At 38.9% G+C, this 21,416-nt stretch overlaps 1 protein-coding gene across 4 annotated transcripts in view; it reads right to left on the bottom strand.

Moving 5' to 3' along the window:
• The window catches only part of PTPN2 (protein tyrosine phosphatase non-receptor type 2), a 60,834-nt gene that overhangs the window by 3,958 nt on the left and 35,460 nt on the right, over positions 1–21,416 (bottom strand). For 2 of the 4 annotated variants that reach the window (XM_080920407.1, XM_080920405.1), the window contains 5 exons: positions 16,199–16,333; positions 13,406–13,615; positions 8,063–8,215; positions 6,428–6,594; positions 2,897–2,998 (listed from right to left, as the gene is read on the bottom strand). In XM_080920407.1, the coding sequence (XP_080776533.1) occupies positions 2,897–2,998; positions 6,428–6,594; positions 8,063–8,215; positions 13,406–13,615; positions 16,199–16,333 (767 nt within the window). Of the gene's footprint in view, positions 1–1,512; positions 2,999–6,427; positions 6,595–8,062; positions 8,216–13,405; positions 13,616–16,198; positions 16,334–21,416 lie in introns of those variants that run through there. The other 2 variants (XM_080920406.1, XM_080920404.1) reach the window with 1 other exon arrangement.

Genomic DNA, 21,416 nt, shown 5'->3' on the forward strand with positions numbered 1-21,416 from the left:
TTGATACATATGGTAACACATAATAAAATGGATAAAAAGATAGAAGAGCCAAGACATAGAAAACTTGACAAATGTGTAAAGTTTCTGTTGAACATGAGAAATAGTGCATATACATAAATTTAAAAAGATGTGTACTTTTATACTTTAGGTTTGAGCATGGATCGAACTCAGGAGGCAGAGATAACTCAGTGCCTGGTGAATCTTGGTAAGGAATATATAACCACAGGCGTGACCACAGCATGACCACTGACCTTGGCATTATAGCAAGGAGGAAGAAATAGGAATCAAGGGTTCTTTTTAGTAAATAATAAGCCCTTTTAAAAGGCCTGTTCTTTCCTCAATTAAAAAAAAATTTTTTGATTCAAGTCAAACTATTAGTTAAAATAAATAGATCCCAAGACAGATGCACACTGTGTTTAAAGATGTTCAACCCTGAGAAACTGCTAGCATCCCTTCTCTGCCCAGCACCTTCTCACCAGCACAGCACATCTCATACAGGGTCAGGATGATGCCCACGAGCATTGTCACCAAATGCCATGTACATTTAAAGCAGCCTAGTGTCTGCTGTTAAAACTCAGGAGAAAGGCGGGCCCTGGTGAGAAGCAGTGAAGGTTCTCTATGCCAAACGAATCCCCAGAAGCATTACACACACCAAGATGCAGTGGTGCTCAATGCTACCTCTAGAAGGCACATCCTTCAAGGAAGAACTGTTCGAAGCCTCATCAGTATTTTCTCATAGGAAGTTGTTTAAGCCGAGGCTATCTTTAATTGTATTGCTTTCTTTCAGACAGTCTCAATGTATACTCCTGGCTGGCTGGCTGGCTGGCTGGGAACTTGTTATATAGACCAGGCTAGCCTAGAATTCAGAGATCCGCCTGTCTTGGCCTCCTTAGTGTTGGGATTAAAGGACTGTGCCACCTTGTCTGGCTTCAACTGGTATTTTTAATAAGGTCTAGTAGGATAATAAACTACATTTTTGAAAAACAAACAAGTATTAGAAAGCTCAAAACCCATAGACATCTAATTCTAAAGCATATGTTTAAAAAGGATTAAACAGACAAGAGCAAACATTCTTCTTATCTGCTCTCCATTTTAAAGTTATAGGACATAGCCATACTGACTCAGGGCACAGATGAATATTATATAATCTTATTTACTATGCAGTGCCACCTGTATCCCGCTTTCAGATTTTCAGTGAGGCCAACACATTCCAGACTGCTTCTCAAGGCCATTCATAATCTCTAGCTATACCAATGGTGTTCAAACTGCATTAAAACTAACTGTCTCGTTTAGAGTAATTAAGATTTAGGATGCACTTTTACATGATAGACAAAAGATCAAGCAGCGCTGCTGGCCTGGTAGTTTGGAACCTTTCCACCAAGCAGGGTTTGAAACCACCAAAACCCTATTAGTGGTCATGCTTTAAAAATACCCATTACAAAGGTGAGGGACAATGTAAGTTTGTAAACCATCATACTATTTATTGAACTTAGGAAGAAATTAATAATTTACTTCAAAGTTTCAGTCTAGTGAACTGAAATCAAAGGTATAAAACACTGGTTCCTTTTACTTACTAACCATAATTTATCCCATTTGGGTAATTACATTAACATTTTCACAAAAATAATTAACAGTGTAAGTCATGCATGGGCTTTACTTTACAGAAATCTTTTTTTTTTGTCTGTCTGTCTGTCTGTTTTTAACCACTTCAGTTTCTGAGACAGTGTTTCTTGCAGTCCTGGCTGGCCTCAAACTCTGGGGCCGGCTACATAGCTGAAGCTGGCCTTGAACTTGTGATGCTTCTGCCTCTCTCTCCCAAGAGCTGAGATTACAGGTTTGTGCCATTAAATATTCTTGTGTTTTCTGATGTGTCCTCCACCACCTCTTTAAGGATGGGAACTTGCTATGTAGTTTCGGCTTTCTTCAAACTATTGAGCCTCTTGCTTTAGCTTCTGGAGCACTGTATGGGCCACCACATCCTGCAGAAACCATTTTTTGTTTGTTTTCTCTAAGTTTTGATCAACTGTCACTTAACTATCCCAGAAAAAATAATCTCCTTCAATGTTCTGTTTAGAAAAAATTTTGTTTTCCTTTTCAAAATAAGATAAACCATAAAATAGAAAGGAAATAAAATTGTGTAGTAGAAATAGCTTGCTCATAGTTTCAACTGCCTCTATCAAACTTCTGTTTAGGAAAGGGAAAAATGTATTCAGTATACAATTGAGTCAACATACAATTTATTTTTCTATGGTAACAGACTTTCAAATTGAACCTTTAAAAAGTACATTTAACTACAAATGGAAGATTAAATAGGTACTTATAAAATATATTTACCCTAAAATGGCTACGCATATAAAGTTGTAATGCCATTTCAACAGTACATTACACATTACATACATTGTTTAAAGAATATTTTCTTTCCATTAATAATGTAGAAAAAAAACACAATATTTATTGCTTATATCAAGTGCAGGTAAAATCCAGAAAGCCTCCAAAAGCCAATCCTTATGATAAAAGATTTCTCAATATACTGGTGTGAACACAGCTGTAAGATGTAACAGTTTTCAACAAGCATGTCTGTCTTTCTTTTGAGCCATTGACAGTCTGAGTCTCAGAGGAACCTGCAGTGATGAGTCCTGAGATGGTGAGCTTGTGACTGTAAATACCCCTTATCTGGTTGATGTCTACTCTAGCGCAATGTTTCTGGAGTATGAGGCATTCACTATCAAACCCTTGAGATTAATGCACCACTGTCAGCTACGAGTGCAGAAAGGTGCTGGGTAAAACTGTTTTTAGGACATTTTACTGAAAAAGCAGTGTCCAGCCAACCAAAGCGCCAACCAAAATGACTGACACAAACCCCATCTTAGTGAGAATAGGTTGCCAATATAACCACCTTTTCCTTTTCCGTTCAGTTTCATTTAGCCTCTGTCTCATCTGCTGCACCTTCTGAGCCGTCGTAGCCTTTCTATCCTCTCGGATGCGTTTCCGGAGAATACTGTGAATAGACAGAAACAAGTGAGTATGACTACAGGTCTTAATTCCATGACAGTAGGGCCCTGACCACCAACAAAACCAGGGACACCGTTTGTGTACTTTCCATCTCAAACAATGCAAACAGAGGCAAGAGCCAAGCGACTCCACATGGCCAGTGATGTGCTGACAGCTCAGGTGTAATTTCTGGTATGTCTGTAATAATGCTCTAATAGGACCTGAAGCTAAGCCAGATATGGTTGCTGCATTCTCCTCTTTCCTCTCTGCCAAGAGGGACAGACTGGAAATTCTCTAGCATCTGGCCCACTTGTGTGACAGCATATGAAAATACTTTGACAAATACTGTTGACAATTTCTATAAATGTTGTTTGGAGGCTACCCAGTCTTCCGTTTGACCATACATACTTCTAGCGCCCTTTCTTCAGTCCAACATAAAATTTTGTTTCAATGAAAGTCCTCTGACATCCAAGGAATGAAAATGGCCAGTGTCAACAGGTCAGCACTTACTCTCTTCCTCTAGGGAAAAAAAGCCTCACAAAACCCATCTGTTCTCACTGTGCGTGTGATGGCAAACACCTGATCAACTTCAGTCTTAGCAGTGATTTTTTTTTAAAGTCATAGCTTTGAACATGTGGCTTGACTAAAAACAAAAAACAAAAACCCTGACAGGCTCCTCAATGTCTACTAGATCACAAGACCTTTTCTAGTCAAAACACTTAACTTGAATCTAACTAAGAATGACAATTAGAGAAATCCAAACTATAAGGCATTCTAAAAGATCATCTGTCAAACAAAGGAGAAAAAAGTGGGAATCTGTTCTAAGAACACCAAAGCATCACCTCATTCAGATCCAAGCATGAGCCTTGACTAAATCCAGGATTAATGATTTACTGAGGTAGGATCCCATTATGTACATAGCCTTGAACTTGAGATTTGCCTGCTTCTGCCTCCTGAGTACAGGTGTGCCTCTCTGGATTTCTTTTTTTAATTACTCTGCTTGTATGCATGAGAGGTGAGGAGGGAGGGAGAGCAAAGAGGTCAGAGGACAGTGTGACAAGTTTGACATCTTCCTCCTACAGTGGGATTCAGTGATCAAACTTAGGTCATTAGGCTTTATTTGCTGGCCATCTTTTAAAAAAAAAAAAAAACCAAAAACCAAAAACCAGGGTCTCCTTGAATTCAGTATGTAGCCAAGGATGGCTTTGAACTTCTAATCTTCCTGCTTCTTCTGCCTCTCAAGTCTTGTAACTATACACCATCAATGTACCATCAATGTCCATTTTCTTACACCATGCTGGAGAGAACTTGGGGTTTAGAGCATGCTAGGTAAGCAGTCTACCAACCAAAAAAAATTTTAATTCTTCTTAATGTGCACTGGTGTTTTGCCTGCATGTATGTCTGTGTACAGGTGCCAGATCCCATGAAATATGAATTACAGAAAGTTTTGAACTGCCATGAGATTGCTGGAAATTGAATCCAGTGTTTCAGAAGAGCAGCTGCTGCTCTTAAACACTGAGCCATCCTCTAGATTAATTTAGTAATGATTTGTTAATTGAACCTCATTAATACATGAGCTATATGAGGACTGTGTATGTGTATCTTGCGGAGTCCTGTGGCGTTTTCCTGTCTCTTATTATGTTCTATACAAACAGCTACCCTTGCCTTCGTAAACTGTAAAAATGTTTACTTCTGAGTTTGTTCAGATATTTGCTAAAATTTGCTCTATAAACTGAAAATTCACCACCACAACTGGTAAGATGATGCATAAGCAAAAAAAAAAAAAAAAAAAAAAAAGATCTTAAGAGTACAAATGAAGGAGTCAGCCGTGTGCAGAGATTTCCTTAAGCCAGGATTCCAGGAGCTATGACCTTTAAACTCTCTTGGGTAGTCTGCAACTACTTCAGCAGTAAAGACAGAGTTAAGTCCCTATAGAAAAATACATCAGTAAAACACAAAGGTACATGTAGCTGTATATTGAAATGCTAGCTTTTACAAAATTTACTGAGACAATTATTTTCTTTCTGATATAAGGACTGAGCCCAGGGCCTAGTGGGTAATGAATGTGGTAATGAATCTCTTACCCATGGTCCCAGGCAGGTGAATTCTAACTACTGTCATGGGACAGCCTAGAACCTTCATCTTATAAATATAACATCACAAACACTATCCACAATAAAAACACAAGAGAAAAAAAAATAAAAGTCATCAGAAAACGAGGTAAAAAGGAACTCATTCATGCACTATGATACTAGCTTCCTAACGTAAATGCCATGAACATACATTTCATGGCTTATGTGAGCTTGGAGAAAACTACTCCAAGATGGAAATTCATTTAGATATTTTTATGCAACTCATTTTCTGCATTATACTATTTATTTTTATCACCTAATTACACTAACTTCTGTATACAATCAGTATTTTTTGTCATTTCTAAATATTAGCTTTTTAAATTTAGTATTATGTATTCAAAATCTTATTGATTGGTGCTGGAGAAATGGATCAGTGGTTAAGAACACTTACTCTTGCAAATGAGCTGGACCAAATTCCCACCACCACTATCTGAATGACCTATTTAAGGGAACCTGACACCCTCTTCTGGACTCTGGGTACCAGGCACACATGTAGTGCACATACAGCCAAAACACTTGTAAATGTGAATTAAATAAATCTAAAAAAAAAAAAATTAAATTAAATAAACCCAAAAGCCTGAGGTGGCTTATCCTATTTTGGGCTTTATTTCTGTGAGAAGACACCATGACCAAGGCAACTCGTTCAAAGGCAAAACACTTCATTGGAGCTGGCTTACAGTTTCAGAGGTTCAGTTTATTTTCATCATGGTGGGACGCATGGCAGTGTGCAGGCAGACACGGTGCTAGAGGAGCTAAGAGTTCTATATCTTGGCCAAAAGCCACCAGAAGACTGTCTTTCCCTGACAGTCAAGAGCCTACTCTATTCCATCTTGTATGGAGCTTGAGCCTAGGATCTCAAAGCCCATCCTCACAAAGACTAACTTCCTCCAACAAGGCCATGTCTCCTAATAGTGCCACTTCCCATGGACCAAGCATATCCAAACCACAAAAGGCTTGAGGACATTGGATCCCATAAAAGCTGGAGTTACAGTTGGGTGTAAGCCACCCAATTTGGGTGCTCAGATCTTAGCTCAGGTTCATTCAGGTTCAGTTTACTCTTCTAAAAGAGCAGGAGGTGCTTTTAACCACTGAACCATCTCTCCAGTGCTGTACTGGCTTTCTTGTTGTGACAGAAAACTCTTTGAAAATATTTATGTCATCAAATACCAGCTGAGCACTTTGACATAAATAAAAGGTGTATTAACTGTATAAGCACAGTGTCTGTATTGCTTCAGGCTTCCTGCATGTACTAAATAGCCTCGTCTCTCTCCTTAAGTTAACATATATATATATATGGCACATACCTCTCACTGCTTTCTTCCACAGTATCCTGCACCTTAGAAGAAAGTCCTGTTAACTTTTCACCTTCTGAACCTATTCTCTTCCCATTGTACTTCTCAGTCATCGTTCTGTTTTGTGAATGATCACAAATAGGAGATAAATCCTCTTTAGAAAGTTCTTTCCACCGTTTCTAGGTATCAAACAGAAATAATAAACAATGAGAATTTGTTTTCTTTAAATCACAATCTACAAACTGCAATTATTCAATATGAGGCAGGAAACAGACAGTAAACTTGACATTAACTTTTATCCCAGCACTTGCACACAAACACACATACATAACAATAATCATATAATTTATTTGTTTAAAAGATGTGTTCTATTTTAAGGCAGATCATTATACATGAATAGTCAAGGAGTAGTAGATTTCGATTGTTGGTCTCTAACATATCTAATACTATGGTCACACCAGACAAGAAGGGGATATATTGTTACTTCTGTTTCTACCTTATACTTTTTCTTAGTTCATCACACAATATTAAGTTCTGACACTCTTTGAGCTTACTGTCTATAAATATACAATAAAAACTACCTGAGACGGAAGCAAGGGGAGGGGGAGGGGGGATGAGAGTGGGAGGGTGAGGAATGGGAATGGGGATAACATTTGAAATGTAAATACAGAAAATATCCAACTAAAAAAACTACGTAAGAATGTCATCATCAGACATGTAAAGGCTACTCCTAGCACCTTACGTCTGTTGTAGGAACTGAAGTTTTTCGTATATATGGTACCTATATATAAAGTAAATAGTTTTTACTCCCACATGAAGGTTTTTAAACTTTTATTTCTATCATTTTTAATTCTATGTATGTGCATTTAGGTGGTTGCATATGACCACAAGTACCATTAGAGGATAGAGATGCTGGCTCGCCTGGAGCTACACGACATGAGTTTGGAACAGACTTGGGTCCTCTGGAAGAACCGAAAGTGCTTGCAACCTCTGCCCACTCAGCCATCTCCCCAGGCCTTAGTTATTACTAAAACAAAAGTACTTATATTTCTTGTTTTTTTTTTTTTCAATAATCAAATACTTAAATCTCATATGGAAAAATTTATTTTAACTGACTCTTGTTTCCACTCAGGCTAAGCATATATGATCCCATATTCTTTTGTTAGTACAGAATAGAGTTTATTCAGGTCATGGGGGAGTTAAGAAGGTAGTAAATGGAGAGAGAGAGAGGGGGAGAGGGAGAGAGGGACAGAGAGAGGGAGAGAGAGGGAGGGAGGGAGGGAGGGAGGGAGGGAGAGAGAGAGAGAGAGAGAGAGAGAGAGAGAGAGAGAGAGAGAGAGAGAGAGAGAGAGAGAGAGAGAGAGACTGGCCATAAGCACATGGAGAGAACGGGGGGGGGGGGGGGGGGAGAGCAAGAACAAGAGAGAGCAAGAGCATATATTCTTATATACACAACCATTTTTTAAAGTTAGATCTCACTGTATAGACCAGGCTGGCCTTAAACTCTTAGTGACTAGCTTTCATCTTTCATCTTGAACTGTGGAAAGTTCTATAATTTCAAGACAGTCAGCTGGATTTACTTAAGTAAGGGAAGGATGAGGATTTAGATGGAACCTGGTTATCTGACATTAATGACATTGAGTTTACCTGTATATTTGAATCTCCTTTTGTGTACTTTGCTCCTTCTATTATGGCCATGTAGGAAAATCTGAGCTGGTCAGGTGTCTGAATAAGTCCCATTCGATACTTTCTCATATTCAGTAATACTTGTTTCACATTAACATCCTCTCCTTTCTCCATCTGCAAGAAAGGCAAAACCAAATTGTTTGAGTTAAGAAAACAAAAGCAATATAAGGTCACTGCTCAGACATTAGCTGTGCACAAGTTTCTTCTTAAAAGAAAAATAGTTTGGGATGGAGAGATAGCTCAGTGGTTAAGAGCAATGACTGTTCTCCCAGAGGTCTTGGGTTCAAATCCCAGCAACAACATGGTGGCTCACAACCATCTGTAAATAAGACCTGATGCCCTCTTCTGGTGAGTCTGAAGACAGCTACAGTATATTTATATCTAATAAATAAATCTTTTTTAAAAATTGTTTGACAGAGACGCAGAGACAGAGACAGACAGACAGACAGAGATAAGCACACAGTCACCCAGCCCATCAAGCAGCACCTGAAGAGCTCTGGGTCTCAATGACTCAGCCAATTACAAAAAAATTAAAAGAATCCCATTAGCTCATGGGATTATGAGGAAAGATTCATAATCAGTTTTAGACAACACAGGAGTTACTGCACTTGCTTATTTTCTTTTCTCTTAACATGGTTTATTGGTTCCTTTGCTTTTCTTTTCTTTCAACAGAGTATTAGCCCTGAAGATGTCATGTACCTGAGAATGCCCTTGAACTCTACCTCCCACATGCTGGGATTTAGGCCTGCACCTCTATTCCAGTCTTAGCAAGGATGTAGAATATACTTGTAATCTCAGCACTCAAGAGGTAGGGCTACTTCCAGTTCAAGGTTGGCTTGAACTACATAATGAGACCTACCTTTAAAAAAATATATACTCCTCTCCTTCCCATTTTGTGGAGGGGAGGGGACCTCTTTGATAAGGAAATGATACCAGAGCCAAGATGGACAAGTTAGGAGGAATAAACTTTAAACAAATTTACTGCATTCTATTTTTTGTATGTATATGTGTATATGTAACATAGCAAGTATGTGGAGCTCATGGCAATCAGTTCTCTGCGTCAACCATATAGGCACTGGGCATTAAACTCAGGTAATCTAGCAAGGTGAGCAACTTAACCCACTGGCTATCTTGCTGGCCCAAGGACAGCTCAGGGTTGGTCTTCATATCTAAAAGGCAACCACTGCTGAGTTCATTTTGTTTTGTTTTGTTTTGTTTTCCCCAAACAGGGAGAGTTTCATGCATCTTAGACTAGCCTTAAATCTGCTATGTAGTTGAGAATGACCTTGAACTTCTGACACTCCTACCTTTACCTAACATGTACTGGTAGTAAGTAGCACCCCCCCCTCACCAAAAGCCTGGTTTATGTGGTGCTGGGGAATGAATCCAGAGTTTTGTGCATACTAGGCAAGCACTCTATTAAGACATTCTAAATCCCTAAATATGATCAGAATTACTTATTTAGTTTTTAAGATGGTTTTGGCAAAAATAAAGCTTTTTGCTCAGTGCCTTCTGTATCTTTAAATCTGGACTAAAGACATGCTTTATGGGTACACAGCAGGCACTTAAAAGATGGGAGGAGAGAGAAAAGCCTTGACCTACTTCTGAGCCATCAAACCAGCTCTGGACTACTAATCGGGTTTTAGAAACCACCCACAAACTGAAGAACAGGAAGGATGAACAAGACAAGGTTAGTAGGGAATAGGTATAAACATCCACTGCAGTTTGAATCTCGTGAACCCACAGATACTAGGCAAGCACTTAACCAATCAGCCACACCTCTATCATTGAGACAGACCTCCAGTTCTCATAACCCAGTTGTAATAGTGACTTTAAGCACAAGGTTAACTTTAATAAACTAAGTCTTGTTTTTAAAGGTTAGTGCATGTATATGTGTGCATGCTAAGTGCATACAAATGCACATGGAAGCCAGAAGACAGCCTGGACTCCTAGAATTGGAGTTCGTCATGAATTCCCCAGTGTGGGTGCTAGAACTGAACTTTAGCTTTCTAAAGAGCAGTAACTGTACTTAACCACCTCCCCAGCTCTAATAATTCAAGTTTTGATTGAAACTATAGCATGTCTAGGCAAAGTGTTAAAGTAATCCATTAGGGTTTGTTTAGGCATAATTGTTTCTAATTTCTAGCTTTATTAGAGGAGCAATATCTAAATGTCCCCTTTACATTAGTTAATTCATCTGAAAATCCACTCTGCTACCAGATGTGTTAGGAAGCCTAAGAATATAGGTATCAGGGATCATCAAGATTCATGGAAGAAAGCAAAAGAACACAGGACCTTCATGGTAACATCAACACCAGTTTTCTAAGGTTAGGTTATCCAATACAAGCCTAAGAAAACAAATGAAAGATGGGCATGGTGGCGTGTGTCTTTAATCCCAACACCTGAGGCAGAGACAGGAAGATCTCTGTAAGAGCAAGTTCCAGAATATCTAAGGTTATAGAGAAAAAACAGAAATGAAACTATAGGAAATGATAAAGGACTAAATAACACAGAAATTAAGGCACAAGATATCACACTGATAGGGAGGAAGAAGGTAGCCATTAGATGGAGCATCAGAGAACCTGGAAGTCACCATGTCCAAAGTAAAAAATACTGAAGGTCATAAAAAGAAAGGAAAGGAGTGCAGGAGGAATGGCCCAGCAGTTGAAAGCACTGAATGTTCTTCCAGGAGCCAGGTTCAATTCCCAGCACACACATGGTAGCTCATAGCCATCAGTAACTTCAGTTTCAGGAGATCTGACGCCCTCTTCTTGCCTATATGGAGACTAGGGATGCATTCACCTGGTGCAGTCATACAAAAAAGGGCAAGGAGGGCCGAGTCAGTTGAATCAGTTGTGGCTTAAAGCAAAACAAAAGAAGCAGTGCAGTTCTTGGGGTCCCATACAAGATCTCAAGATCGACACTAGACTAACATGGAGTGCTCTGGCTTCACTTCTGTGGCTATGCAGAACACTGAGTGGAAGTAGCTTAGGAAGAAAGGTTTTATTTCAGTTTACATCTCCAGATCACAGCCTACCATTTAAGGATTAAAGCAGGAACTCAACACATCACTTCCAACCAAGAACCTGACTTACAGCCGAAGAATTACACCCAGAACCATAAAGGATACTATGTGCTAACTGACTCACAAGCTTTCTTATACAGTTTAGGACCACTGCCTAGGATAACTGTTGAAGTCTAGTTCTTCATGCTATCTCCATGCTCCCAGAAATAACACACTCAAAATATAGTTACAAATACCTTGGCCAAATAGCTATGCTCTTCTCTGACTAGATACCTTAGAATAACCCATTTATTTTAATTTGCATTCTGACATGTGGCTGGTTACCTGTGTTCAGGTACCACACATCCATCTCCTCACATCTTACTGGGCAAATGCCTGGCACTATCCCAGAATTCTTTCTGTCTCCCAGATGTCCCACCTCCTATTTCCTGCTTTCTTGCCTAAGCATAGGGCCATAGACTTTTTAAAATGTATTTTAAGTATTTTAAGTATACTGTCTCTGTCTTCAGACACACCAGAAGAGAGCATCGGATCCCATTACAGATGGTTGTGAGCCAGGCAATAGGCTTTTTAATTGACAGGTAATGTAACCATAAAATATACAAGATATTTTCTCTACAGATAATCCCACAGTGGGCTGGAACCTCCTATGCCAATTAGCAATCGTGATAGTTTCCTACAAATAACACCTATTTTCTCAGAGGACCTCTAGGCTGTGTCAAGTTATCAGTTGAAACTAACCAGGACAGAAAATATCATTTATTCACAGAATTCTCCCAATAACCCTGGGAAGTATTTTTTAGCCTTGGTTTATAAATAAGAGATGAAGTACTTATCCAAGAAAGAAATCACACACATCAATTTATAAAAAAGTAGAAGCTTTTAATTCTGTATACAAAGCACCAGAAAGAAAGGGGGTGTTGAAACAAATTCTCATGTTGCCCTGGCTAGTTCAAACTCTATATGGACTTGCTTCTCTTGCCTCCATCACTTAAGCATGGGATTACAGGCAGGTACCACCACATTGGCTTAAAATGTTTAAAGTCAGATAACAACTTGTGGGGTGGTTTTCTCCTACCCAGTAGGGTATCAAGTAGAATTCTAGCCATTGGGCTTGGCAGTAAATACCTCCAATGTTGAACTAGCCTCCCAGTACCCAATTTTTTAAAATAGTTTTTTAAAACTTACTAATTATATTGTGTGTGTGTATATGGTGTGTGTATATTTGTGCAGGTACACACCATGTGTGTATGGGCCAGTGGCAGGTGTCAAGTGGTTCCTCTTGTTCTTTTGCTTCTGAGACAGGGTCTCTACTATGTTGCTCTGGCTGTCCTGGAACTTGCTGTGTAGACAAGACTGGTCTGGAACTCACAGAGAGCGCCTCTGCTGGAAATAAACCAACCCTGGCCTTCTTCCCTAGTTTTTGAGACTATTTTTTCCTGGACCTGGAGCTCAAAGCCTTGGTTAAGTTTGGTGGTCAGTGAGCTACAGGAACTACCTAACTGCACTTCCCCAAGCTCTGGAGCCACAGACGTGTGTCACTTGCTATGCTTGCCTTCCTTACTCAAGCACTGCCAATCAGGGCTCATGCTTGCCATGTCCCCAGTTCCTTGGCATTCTCCCCTTTTTTTGAGGTGGCTCTCATGAAGTAATTTCAGATGCCTCACACATGGAGACAACAGGCATGCACCACTGCTTCAGGACTGCTTTCCTTTGCCATTTCTCTCTTTTAGGGGAAAAACTTTATTTTATTCTTTTCTTCCTTTTGTTTTGTTTTGTTTGGTTTCTTGTTTAGGGTCTAACTCCTTAGCCCAGGCTTGCAGCAAATTTTCTGCCCAAGCAGAATTCTGTGGTTGGGGAGAATTGAACTCAGGAAGAGTAATCAATGTTCTTAACCACTGAGCCATCTCTCCAGCCTCCTAGAGTCACTTTAAACAGTAGAAGTCAAGAGTTTTTTCACAAGAAAGAAAAACAAAAACTCTAGAGTTTTGGGATATGACATCAAAATTTACTGCTACCTATAGAAACAGCTAAAAACAAATTAAGGTGCACAGTGGTTAAGAGCACTAGGTGCTCTTGCAGAGGATCAGGGTTTGGTTCCCACCCACAAGTTGTCATGTCCTACTATCTGCAACTCCAGTTCCAGGGATTCAAGGCTTTCTTCTAAGCTCCTCAGGCACCAGTCATGCAAAAATATTTACCTTTCTATCATCATTATAAAACAATAAAACAAAAGAGCAAAAACACAAAACACCAATGAAGTCACCACGGACACTTACCAGAACAAGACAGGTATCTACAAGAGAGAAGGTGCCAGAGCGCCCGATGCCTGCACTGCAATGGATCACTGCAGGTCCATGGTCAGGGTTCAAGGAGCCAGATTCTCTAACTTTAAACAGGAAGTTTAGGAATGAAGCTGGTGACTCTGGAACTCCAAAATCTGGCCAGGTGGTATAATGAAAGTGAGATATGGTTCTGGTCTCACCGCTCTGAAATGTGAGAGTCAAGGGGAAGTGAGTTCCAGTATTTTTCTTAAACAAACGCAGAGTAATTGATGCAGAAACATAATTCGCTAGAAATATATTAACAACAATAAAAAAACAAAAAACAAGCACAAGGAGCAACACCTGGTTGGGGCTAGAGCGCTGTGCAGAGTGCTTGTCTTCTATAACACAGCCCTAGCCCTGGGTCACACAGCCCTCTCTGGCTCAGTCCCTGCTAGCAAAGAAAACTGGGTGGGATGGTGCATGCCTTCAATCCCAGCAATTAGGACACGGGCAGGTCTTCAAGGTCATCTTTGACAATATAACGGAATTTCAAAGCCAGCAAAGCTGGACAAGAGGAAAACTAAACTGTGGACATAAGTTGCAATCATGGAGCTGTACTTACTCTACAGGAAAAACAAATTTATCAAAAGAGACAAACCACAAGATGAAAATGAAGGCAACAGAAAAATTCCAAATGATCACATCCTTAAATAGTAATCCAGAAAAATGTTGTAAAATATGTTGCAAATTTGTATTCCATTTATCAACATTGTATTAACTCATAATTCTGAACAAATCATTTTTAAAGTGTGAGATTTTAAAAGTCATTTTTCAGTGTGTATGTAAATGTTTTATCCCACACATGTTTATTCAACTGGGCCATTTAACATCATAGCAATCTGCATTTATTTAAGTTTTATTCAACTTTATTTAGGGTTGAATATTCATGAAATGTGCTTTGAGGCGTAAAAACTGAAGTGGATAGCAGCAATGGCCTGGGGAGGAATCTGGTCAGTCATATTGTGATTATTCTGCACATTAAGGAAAGATAACTCACTTCTAGACCCTCAAGACATCCCTTTCCAAGAACCAAAATAAACTCAGGACTCCTTGCAGACACTTCCCCATCCCTCAATGAATCAATGACTCACACATAAAAACTAAAAGTTATGGTAGCAAAGACTTAAATGTGATATAAGTCTGTAAACTGTACTCAAGTCTTGTTTCTGAACCCCAAAGTGCAAGAAACAGGGCTCCCGATCTCTCTGCAGTGTTTTTCCTGTAAATAATCCTTCATTGTGTTTGGCAAAGGCAGTTTCTGGCGTATAACGAAGCGGCACAGATAATGCAGAGAGCGCACCTGCATGAACCATGCATGACACTGATTGGTCAGTCTGACTGGGTAAGTTGCTGATCCAGGCAACCAAGACCTTGAATAACAAAATACTCTATTTTCAGAGTTTCTGACTGAATGCTCGATTAAGTCAACTATAGATGTATGCCCTTCCACATCTGGCTGTTCATAAAAGCTGAACCTACCATTTGAGTGCTCAATTCTAGTGTGAAGTGTTTTAGCATGGAAGCTAAGCTTAGGCTTAAAAGGTTCCAGTCATCAGAACTATCCTGACCAAGAAAAAAAGACATCTGGCATGTTTGCCAACTTCCCCTCTGCCTCCCAGAATATGATGGGGCCTCAGTCCCACCCATTTCATGACCTCTTTAGGGCTCTGCAACATGACTCCTGTGGTGCCAATCAACAAGTTGTTCACTGATGAGTCCACAAGGATCCCTGGGCCTACAACCAGGTCCTAGTCAACATGGCTGCCACCTCCCACCACCCACCCCTGGTAAGGGTATGGCGTCACTTTCATGGGAGAAGACTTATCTAGGCAGCAGCTGCACAGCCCTTCAAGAGTAAGTTCACATTTCTGTATGGTCATTTATTTACAATTTTGGTAAGTCTTTTGCTTTATCTTTGAGTTATTTCTACTTTAGTTAAGTTCCGAGAGCTATCCTTTGCGCTTATTTGGCATGAGACATTTTATACGCATCCATACTTTCCCTTGACCACCAACAGTCTGCAAATACACAACCTCCATCTTATAGAGGCCAGCCATCCCTTCACTGAGTGGCAGAACTGAAATGGGAATTCTGGTTTGTCCCAGTCATCCTCTTTTTATTCCAATACCAAGTTGCTTTGTATTTTCTTGGTGATGGGAACTGAACCACAATCCTTCAAGAATTCTAAGAAGGTACTTTACAAGTCAGCTACATCCACAACCCACTCATGTTTTAGTGTTTGGTTTGTGGGACTGAATATAGGGACTAGAGTAAACTAAGCAAATACTCAACTACCACGTTACACTCACATCTCCTCCTGTATTTTCAATAGTTTTTTCTTTAAAAACCATAATTATTTGAAAGTATGTGTATGTTTGAGTATATGTGCATCATGTATAGACTGTGCAGGCCAGAAGAGAACACTGGATTCCCTAGAGCAGGAGTCCTAGGCAGTGGTACTTGACATGGGCACTGGGAACTGAACTGAGCCTTCTGTAAGAACACTGAGCCACCTTTCCAGCTCCAATAAATAATTTTCAGTTCTCAAATATTAATATTAACCTAAACATTGTAATTCTTTGTTTTTAGAATTCTTCAGATTGCTTAAAGAGTTACTTTATACAGAAATACATGTCTGAAAACATCTTTACACCTAAATACTATTAAAAATATCTAAAGGCAAGTGTAGTACCAAACCCCAAGAATTCTTAAAACCATGAAACTTTGAAAGAAGAAAAGTCTTACATTGATATTTTCTAACTGTAGTAGATGTACTGTATAATATGATTTCACATCTTCAGATAAGAGCTTCACACTGAATCCTGTTTCCTTAAACACCATCTCTCGGTCATCTGTTGGCCAGTACTGTGCACATTTAACCTAAATTCAAGAATAGTTTAGACATGTTATAAAACCATAAAAAGAAACAAACCTCACACATACACATTATACTTCTTCAAGTACTGAAATCTAAGAATATCTGAAGTACTTTAAAGAGAATATTTTGTAAAGTAGCTCCATAAAATGTTTCCTTTCCATTAAAAGGCCATAAACATAAAATGTTCACTAAAATGTGCTATTCTTCTTTATTTTGAGACATAATCTCTTTCTAGGTCCTTGGCTGTCCTGGAACTCACTGTGTACATCAAGCTGGCTTCAAACTCACAAGAGATCCATCTGCCACAGCCTCCCACATGCTAGATTTAAATCACATGCTACCATACCAAAGTGTGCTATTCTTAAAGCATAATTACATTTTAACATATTCAGTATAAGTTTCTGGAAGAATCAAGCTCTTGCAAGAATCTAATCTTCAGAGAGCACTAAAGAGGCTTCCTGTCAAGCTAGATGGTGTTGGTGCATGCCTTTAATCCCAGCACTTGGAAGGCAGGTTAGCACGGTCTATAGAGCAAGTTCCAGGACAGCCAACCAGAAGAATAAGCCTTTTGGTTTGTTTTGACACCTAAAATTGTAGTGCAGGATAAATGTAATGGATAAAGCTCAAGAGGACAAGAGGGGCATTTTACAGTAAAGCAAGAAATAGAAACAGCATAACGAGAACAGGACAAATGTAAAAAAAATCCAAACGGGGGGGGGGGAGGGAGAGAGAGAGAGAGAGAGAGAGAGAGCTCAAAAACACCAGCAATGATGAACAAAAACAGAACAAATCCCAATTTTGATTTAATAATCTTGTCTTAAAAAAAGGGATTTGAAACTACTAAAAGGACAAAACTATTTATTTGCAAAAACTGATCAAATGGTAAGACATATTTTGGAAAAAATTAATGTTAAAGAAAAAGGGAGACTGGTTAGCGAAATGGCTTAGTAGCTAAGAGCACTTGTTGCTCTTGCAAAAGACCTGGGTTTGAATCCCATCACCCATATGATAGGACAAAACCATCCATAAACCTGTTCTAGGGAATCCAACAGGCACACACATGGTACCATATATGTATACAGTCAAACCATTCATAAACATTAAGATAAATTTTAAAATATATAAAAGAGGGAGAAACCCCTTGAGAAATATAGGTAAAATAAAAGATAACACCCATTGGACCTGAATAGCAATCTAAAACACTAAAATGAAATGAATGTATTTAAATTCAAAGAAAAGCAAGTAAAAGAGCCAAGAGTTTTTTATACCCTGCCAAAATGACGTGCTAAAAAAGCAGATGAACTTCACTGACATTTAAGAAATCAGAGATTAAAAGGAATGGCCCAGCAAGTCAAGAGTACTTGTTGCTCCTACACAGGACCCTGACACTACATGACGTCTCACACCATGCCTTGACACAGTTCTAGGGGATCTGATGCCTTCCTCTAACCTCTGGGAGTACTCGGTACATATGTGATGCACATACATACATCCAGGCAAACTATTCATACACATAAAAGAAATAAATCTAAAAAGAAAAGTGAATCTACTTTGATGTGAGAGGGATGAAGTTTACAAATCATCTACTTTGCAATGGATTCCAACAAACAAAACGATGCCCCACCACTGCATTAGTTGAAGATTACAGAAAACAGCTGCAGGTGGTGATGTCAACACTACTGGAAATTCTGTTAGGCCAATGTCATGACAGACTAAAAACATACTCTTACCAAAACCCAGTGACTATAAATTTAAGAATCAGAAACCTGTCATAGAACAATGTGGTACATTAAAGCTGGAGATGATCTTAAGGGTCAAGACTTTCTACTTTTGACAGAAAAAGATTCTAAAACCACACAGATCTTAGTTATAACATAAACTGGCCAAATAGATTACTGGGTTTTCTGATACCATACTTCACCTTTCTTCCTTTTTTTTCCTTCCTTCTTTCTTTTAAGACATTGTCTTACCTGTCCTGCCTAGAATTCAGAGATCTGCCTGCTTCTGCTTACTGAATGAGGAGATAAAAACATGCACCTGACCCTGTTTTTAAAAACATATTTACTTTAAAGCATGTGTCTGTGTGGGTATGTACTTGTGAATAGTGTCTGGTGAATTTAAAGAGAACACTGAGTCCCCTTGGAGCTGGAGTAACATGGTTGTGAGCTGCCAACATAGGTGGTGGGAACTAGAGTTCTCTGCAAGAGCAGTATTTGCTCTTAACCCCTGAAACCATTTCTTAGCTTTTCTTTTCCATCCTACCTTTAGGCAAAACTGCCTCACCTACTTGGCCCTGTTGACTCTCACCTATTTACTCCCCGTTTCTCCAGATTTTCTCTATCAACCTAACACCAACCTTGAAATACTCTGATACTTTTCTTGTAGTCATACCTGCAGTAACTAGTATCGCAGTACACAAGGATTCTATAAAGCTTCCTTTACTTTCCAAAACAGTTGGGGTATAAGTGGTTACTGCTACCTGATTTTTTTTATATATTGGGTTTATATATTTTATATATTTTAATTAGTGATTGCTTATAAAGTCACGATTCTTCTGTCAAGAATTTACTGAGTGTTGAGCCTGGTGTTCTGAATGTGCCCAGCAGATAAAACACCTCAACACTACTACAACCCAGTTCCTATTGAACACTGCAAACATTACTACCAAAACAAAACAAACAACAACAACAACAACAAAAGAACAACCTAACCTCGAAGCACACATACAAAAGAGAAACAAAGAAAACATAAGCCAATGCCTCCAAAGCTTACTAGTCCCACAGTAATGTTCTTTAATGAGAGAGTAAGTTAGATCAAGTTCCAAGAAAATCAATGAGGGAAAGAAAGAGATAGTTTAGAGGACAAAGTGGTGACTGCATGAACATGGGCAGCTGAGTTGGACCCCAGCACCACAGAATAAAGCTGGGCCTAGTGGTAAGCACTCAGACATGGGGAAGTGGAGACAAGTGATACTGGGGACTCACTGCCAGTCAGTTTAGCACATATGTGAGCTCCAGGTTCTCACCAGACAGGTCATTGTGACAAAATTAATCTGAGTTAAATGATGTCATCAAACAAACCAAACAAATTTAGAGAACACTCTATGCATACACTATTGATTACATGTTCTTATTAGCAGCCCAAGAAACTTCCTTTAAATTAAGTCACTGTGGTAGAATGCTGTCCCCCAAGGATATTGTGCTTCTAAACTCTAAGCAGCTGTGAGACCTGTACAAGACTGAGCCCTTTAACTATTAATTATGGAGGGTGGGAGAAGCTCACCAGGTTTTTCTCTTTAGGGTTAGAGGCAGTTAATAATGGCTACTGGGACAGAGAAGGGTTTTGTTTGTTTGTTTGTTTTTGTTGTTTGTTTATTTTTGTTTGTTTTTTGAGATAGGGTCTCACTATGTAGCTTTGGCTATCCTACCTGGTTGTCCTTGAATCCAGAGATCTGCCTGTGTCCAGACTGCTGGGATCAAAGGTGTACACCACTATGCCCAGCTTTCAGAGAGTTGTTCTTCTTTGGTAACAGAGACACTTATAAATTCCCAATGTTTCTAAAAATAATCTCACACCTATACTATTGTAATAAGTCCCATTCATTAGCTTGCCAAACTACGCTTGGGTGCAACTGTCTGTTTCTATCACTGACTCCCTACCTGGAGTTAGCAGAAAACATTCACATACAATCTTATAGAAAAATCCATGGAATAAAACTACAAAGCAACAAGAGAAATTACAGAAACACACAGATTTACAGACTGAAAACAACACACCAAGCAAAAAGAAAACACATCACTGAAAGAGAAATGGACCACTGACACAAACAAAAAAAAAATTGCATGAAAAATTAAGACACAATGTTTCAAACCTTCTGAATACAATGAATGCAGTCCTCAGAAGAAAGTTTATAGCTCTAAATGCCAAGCATATCAGAGAGATCTCAAGGCTAGCTATGGAAACATGAGAAGAAGCCATACCCAAAAGTAGTAGAGGGTAAGAATTAACACCAGCAGAAACTAAATAAAGAAATGGAAACTAGAGGAACAATACTAAGAATCAGTGAAACAAATGCTAGCAAATTCACTTTCTGAACCCAGCATTACTCTAAAAATAATGTCAAAGACCAACACACAAATAACATTACTACAAGTTCTCTCAATGTAATACTTGCAAACTGAATTCAAGACATAAGAGATCATTCACCACGATCAAGTGGGCTTCATTCCACAGACAAGGGGTGGTTCAACATATGCAACTTCATCACATAAAATGACTCAAGGTCAGAAATCACATGATATTGAAAAGGACATCCCTTCATAATAAAAGTCCTAAGAAGACTAGGAATGGAAAGAACACATTTCAACATAATAAAGGCTATATATGACAAACCAATAGCCAACATCACACCAAACAGAAAACTTTGAAACATGTTGGATAAATCAGGTACAGGACAAAGTTTTCATCTTTCTCTACTCCTATTCAATGATACTTCAAGTCTTAATTAGAGCAGTAAGACAAGAGAAGAAAACGAATGGGATACAAATAAGAAAAGAAGAAGCCTATGCATCCTTATTTACAGATAAATGATTCTATGTATAAGAAATCCTAAAGACTGCAACAGAAAATTCGAGATTGATGAATAGTCTTTGCAAAATGTCAAGATACAAAATAATATATAAAATCAGTAGTTTTTCTATATAATCAATAACAAGCATAATTACAAAGCATCATTCTAACTGCTTTAAAGAATATCATGTAATAAACCTAGGTAAAGAAAAATGTTTACAAAAAATACAACAGTAATGGGGGGGGGGGGGGCAAAGCCCTGAAGAAAGTAGAAAATGAAAAGACCTTCTCTGTTCACAGGAACTATGGCTTAGCTGGGAAAATTCTTACTTAGCAGGCATGAAGGCTGAGGTCCAGACCCCAATAGTGACAAACAGAAAGAATGAAGGAAAGTATGTAGGCTAGTTAATATTGTAAAAAGGATGAACTATCCAAAGCAATGTACAGATTCAGTGCAATCACCATCAAAATTCCAATGCTATTTAAAAGTTCAGTCGCTGAGCCTGGCAGTGGTGA

Source organism: Micromys minutus, assembly GCF_963924665.1.
Source record: "Micromys minutus genome assembly, chromosome: 8".
NCBI classification, from domain to species: domain Eukaryota; kingdom Metazoa; phylum Chordata; class Mammalia; order Rodentia; family Muridae; genus Micromys; species Micromys minutus.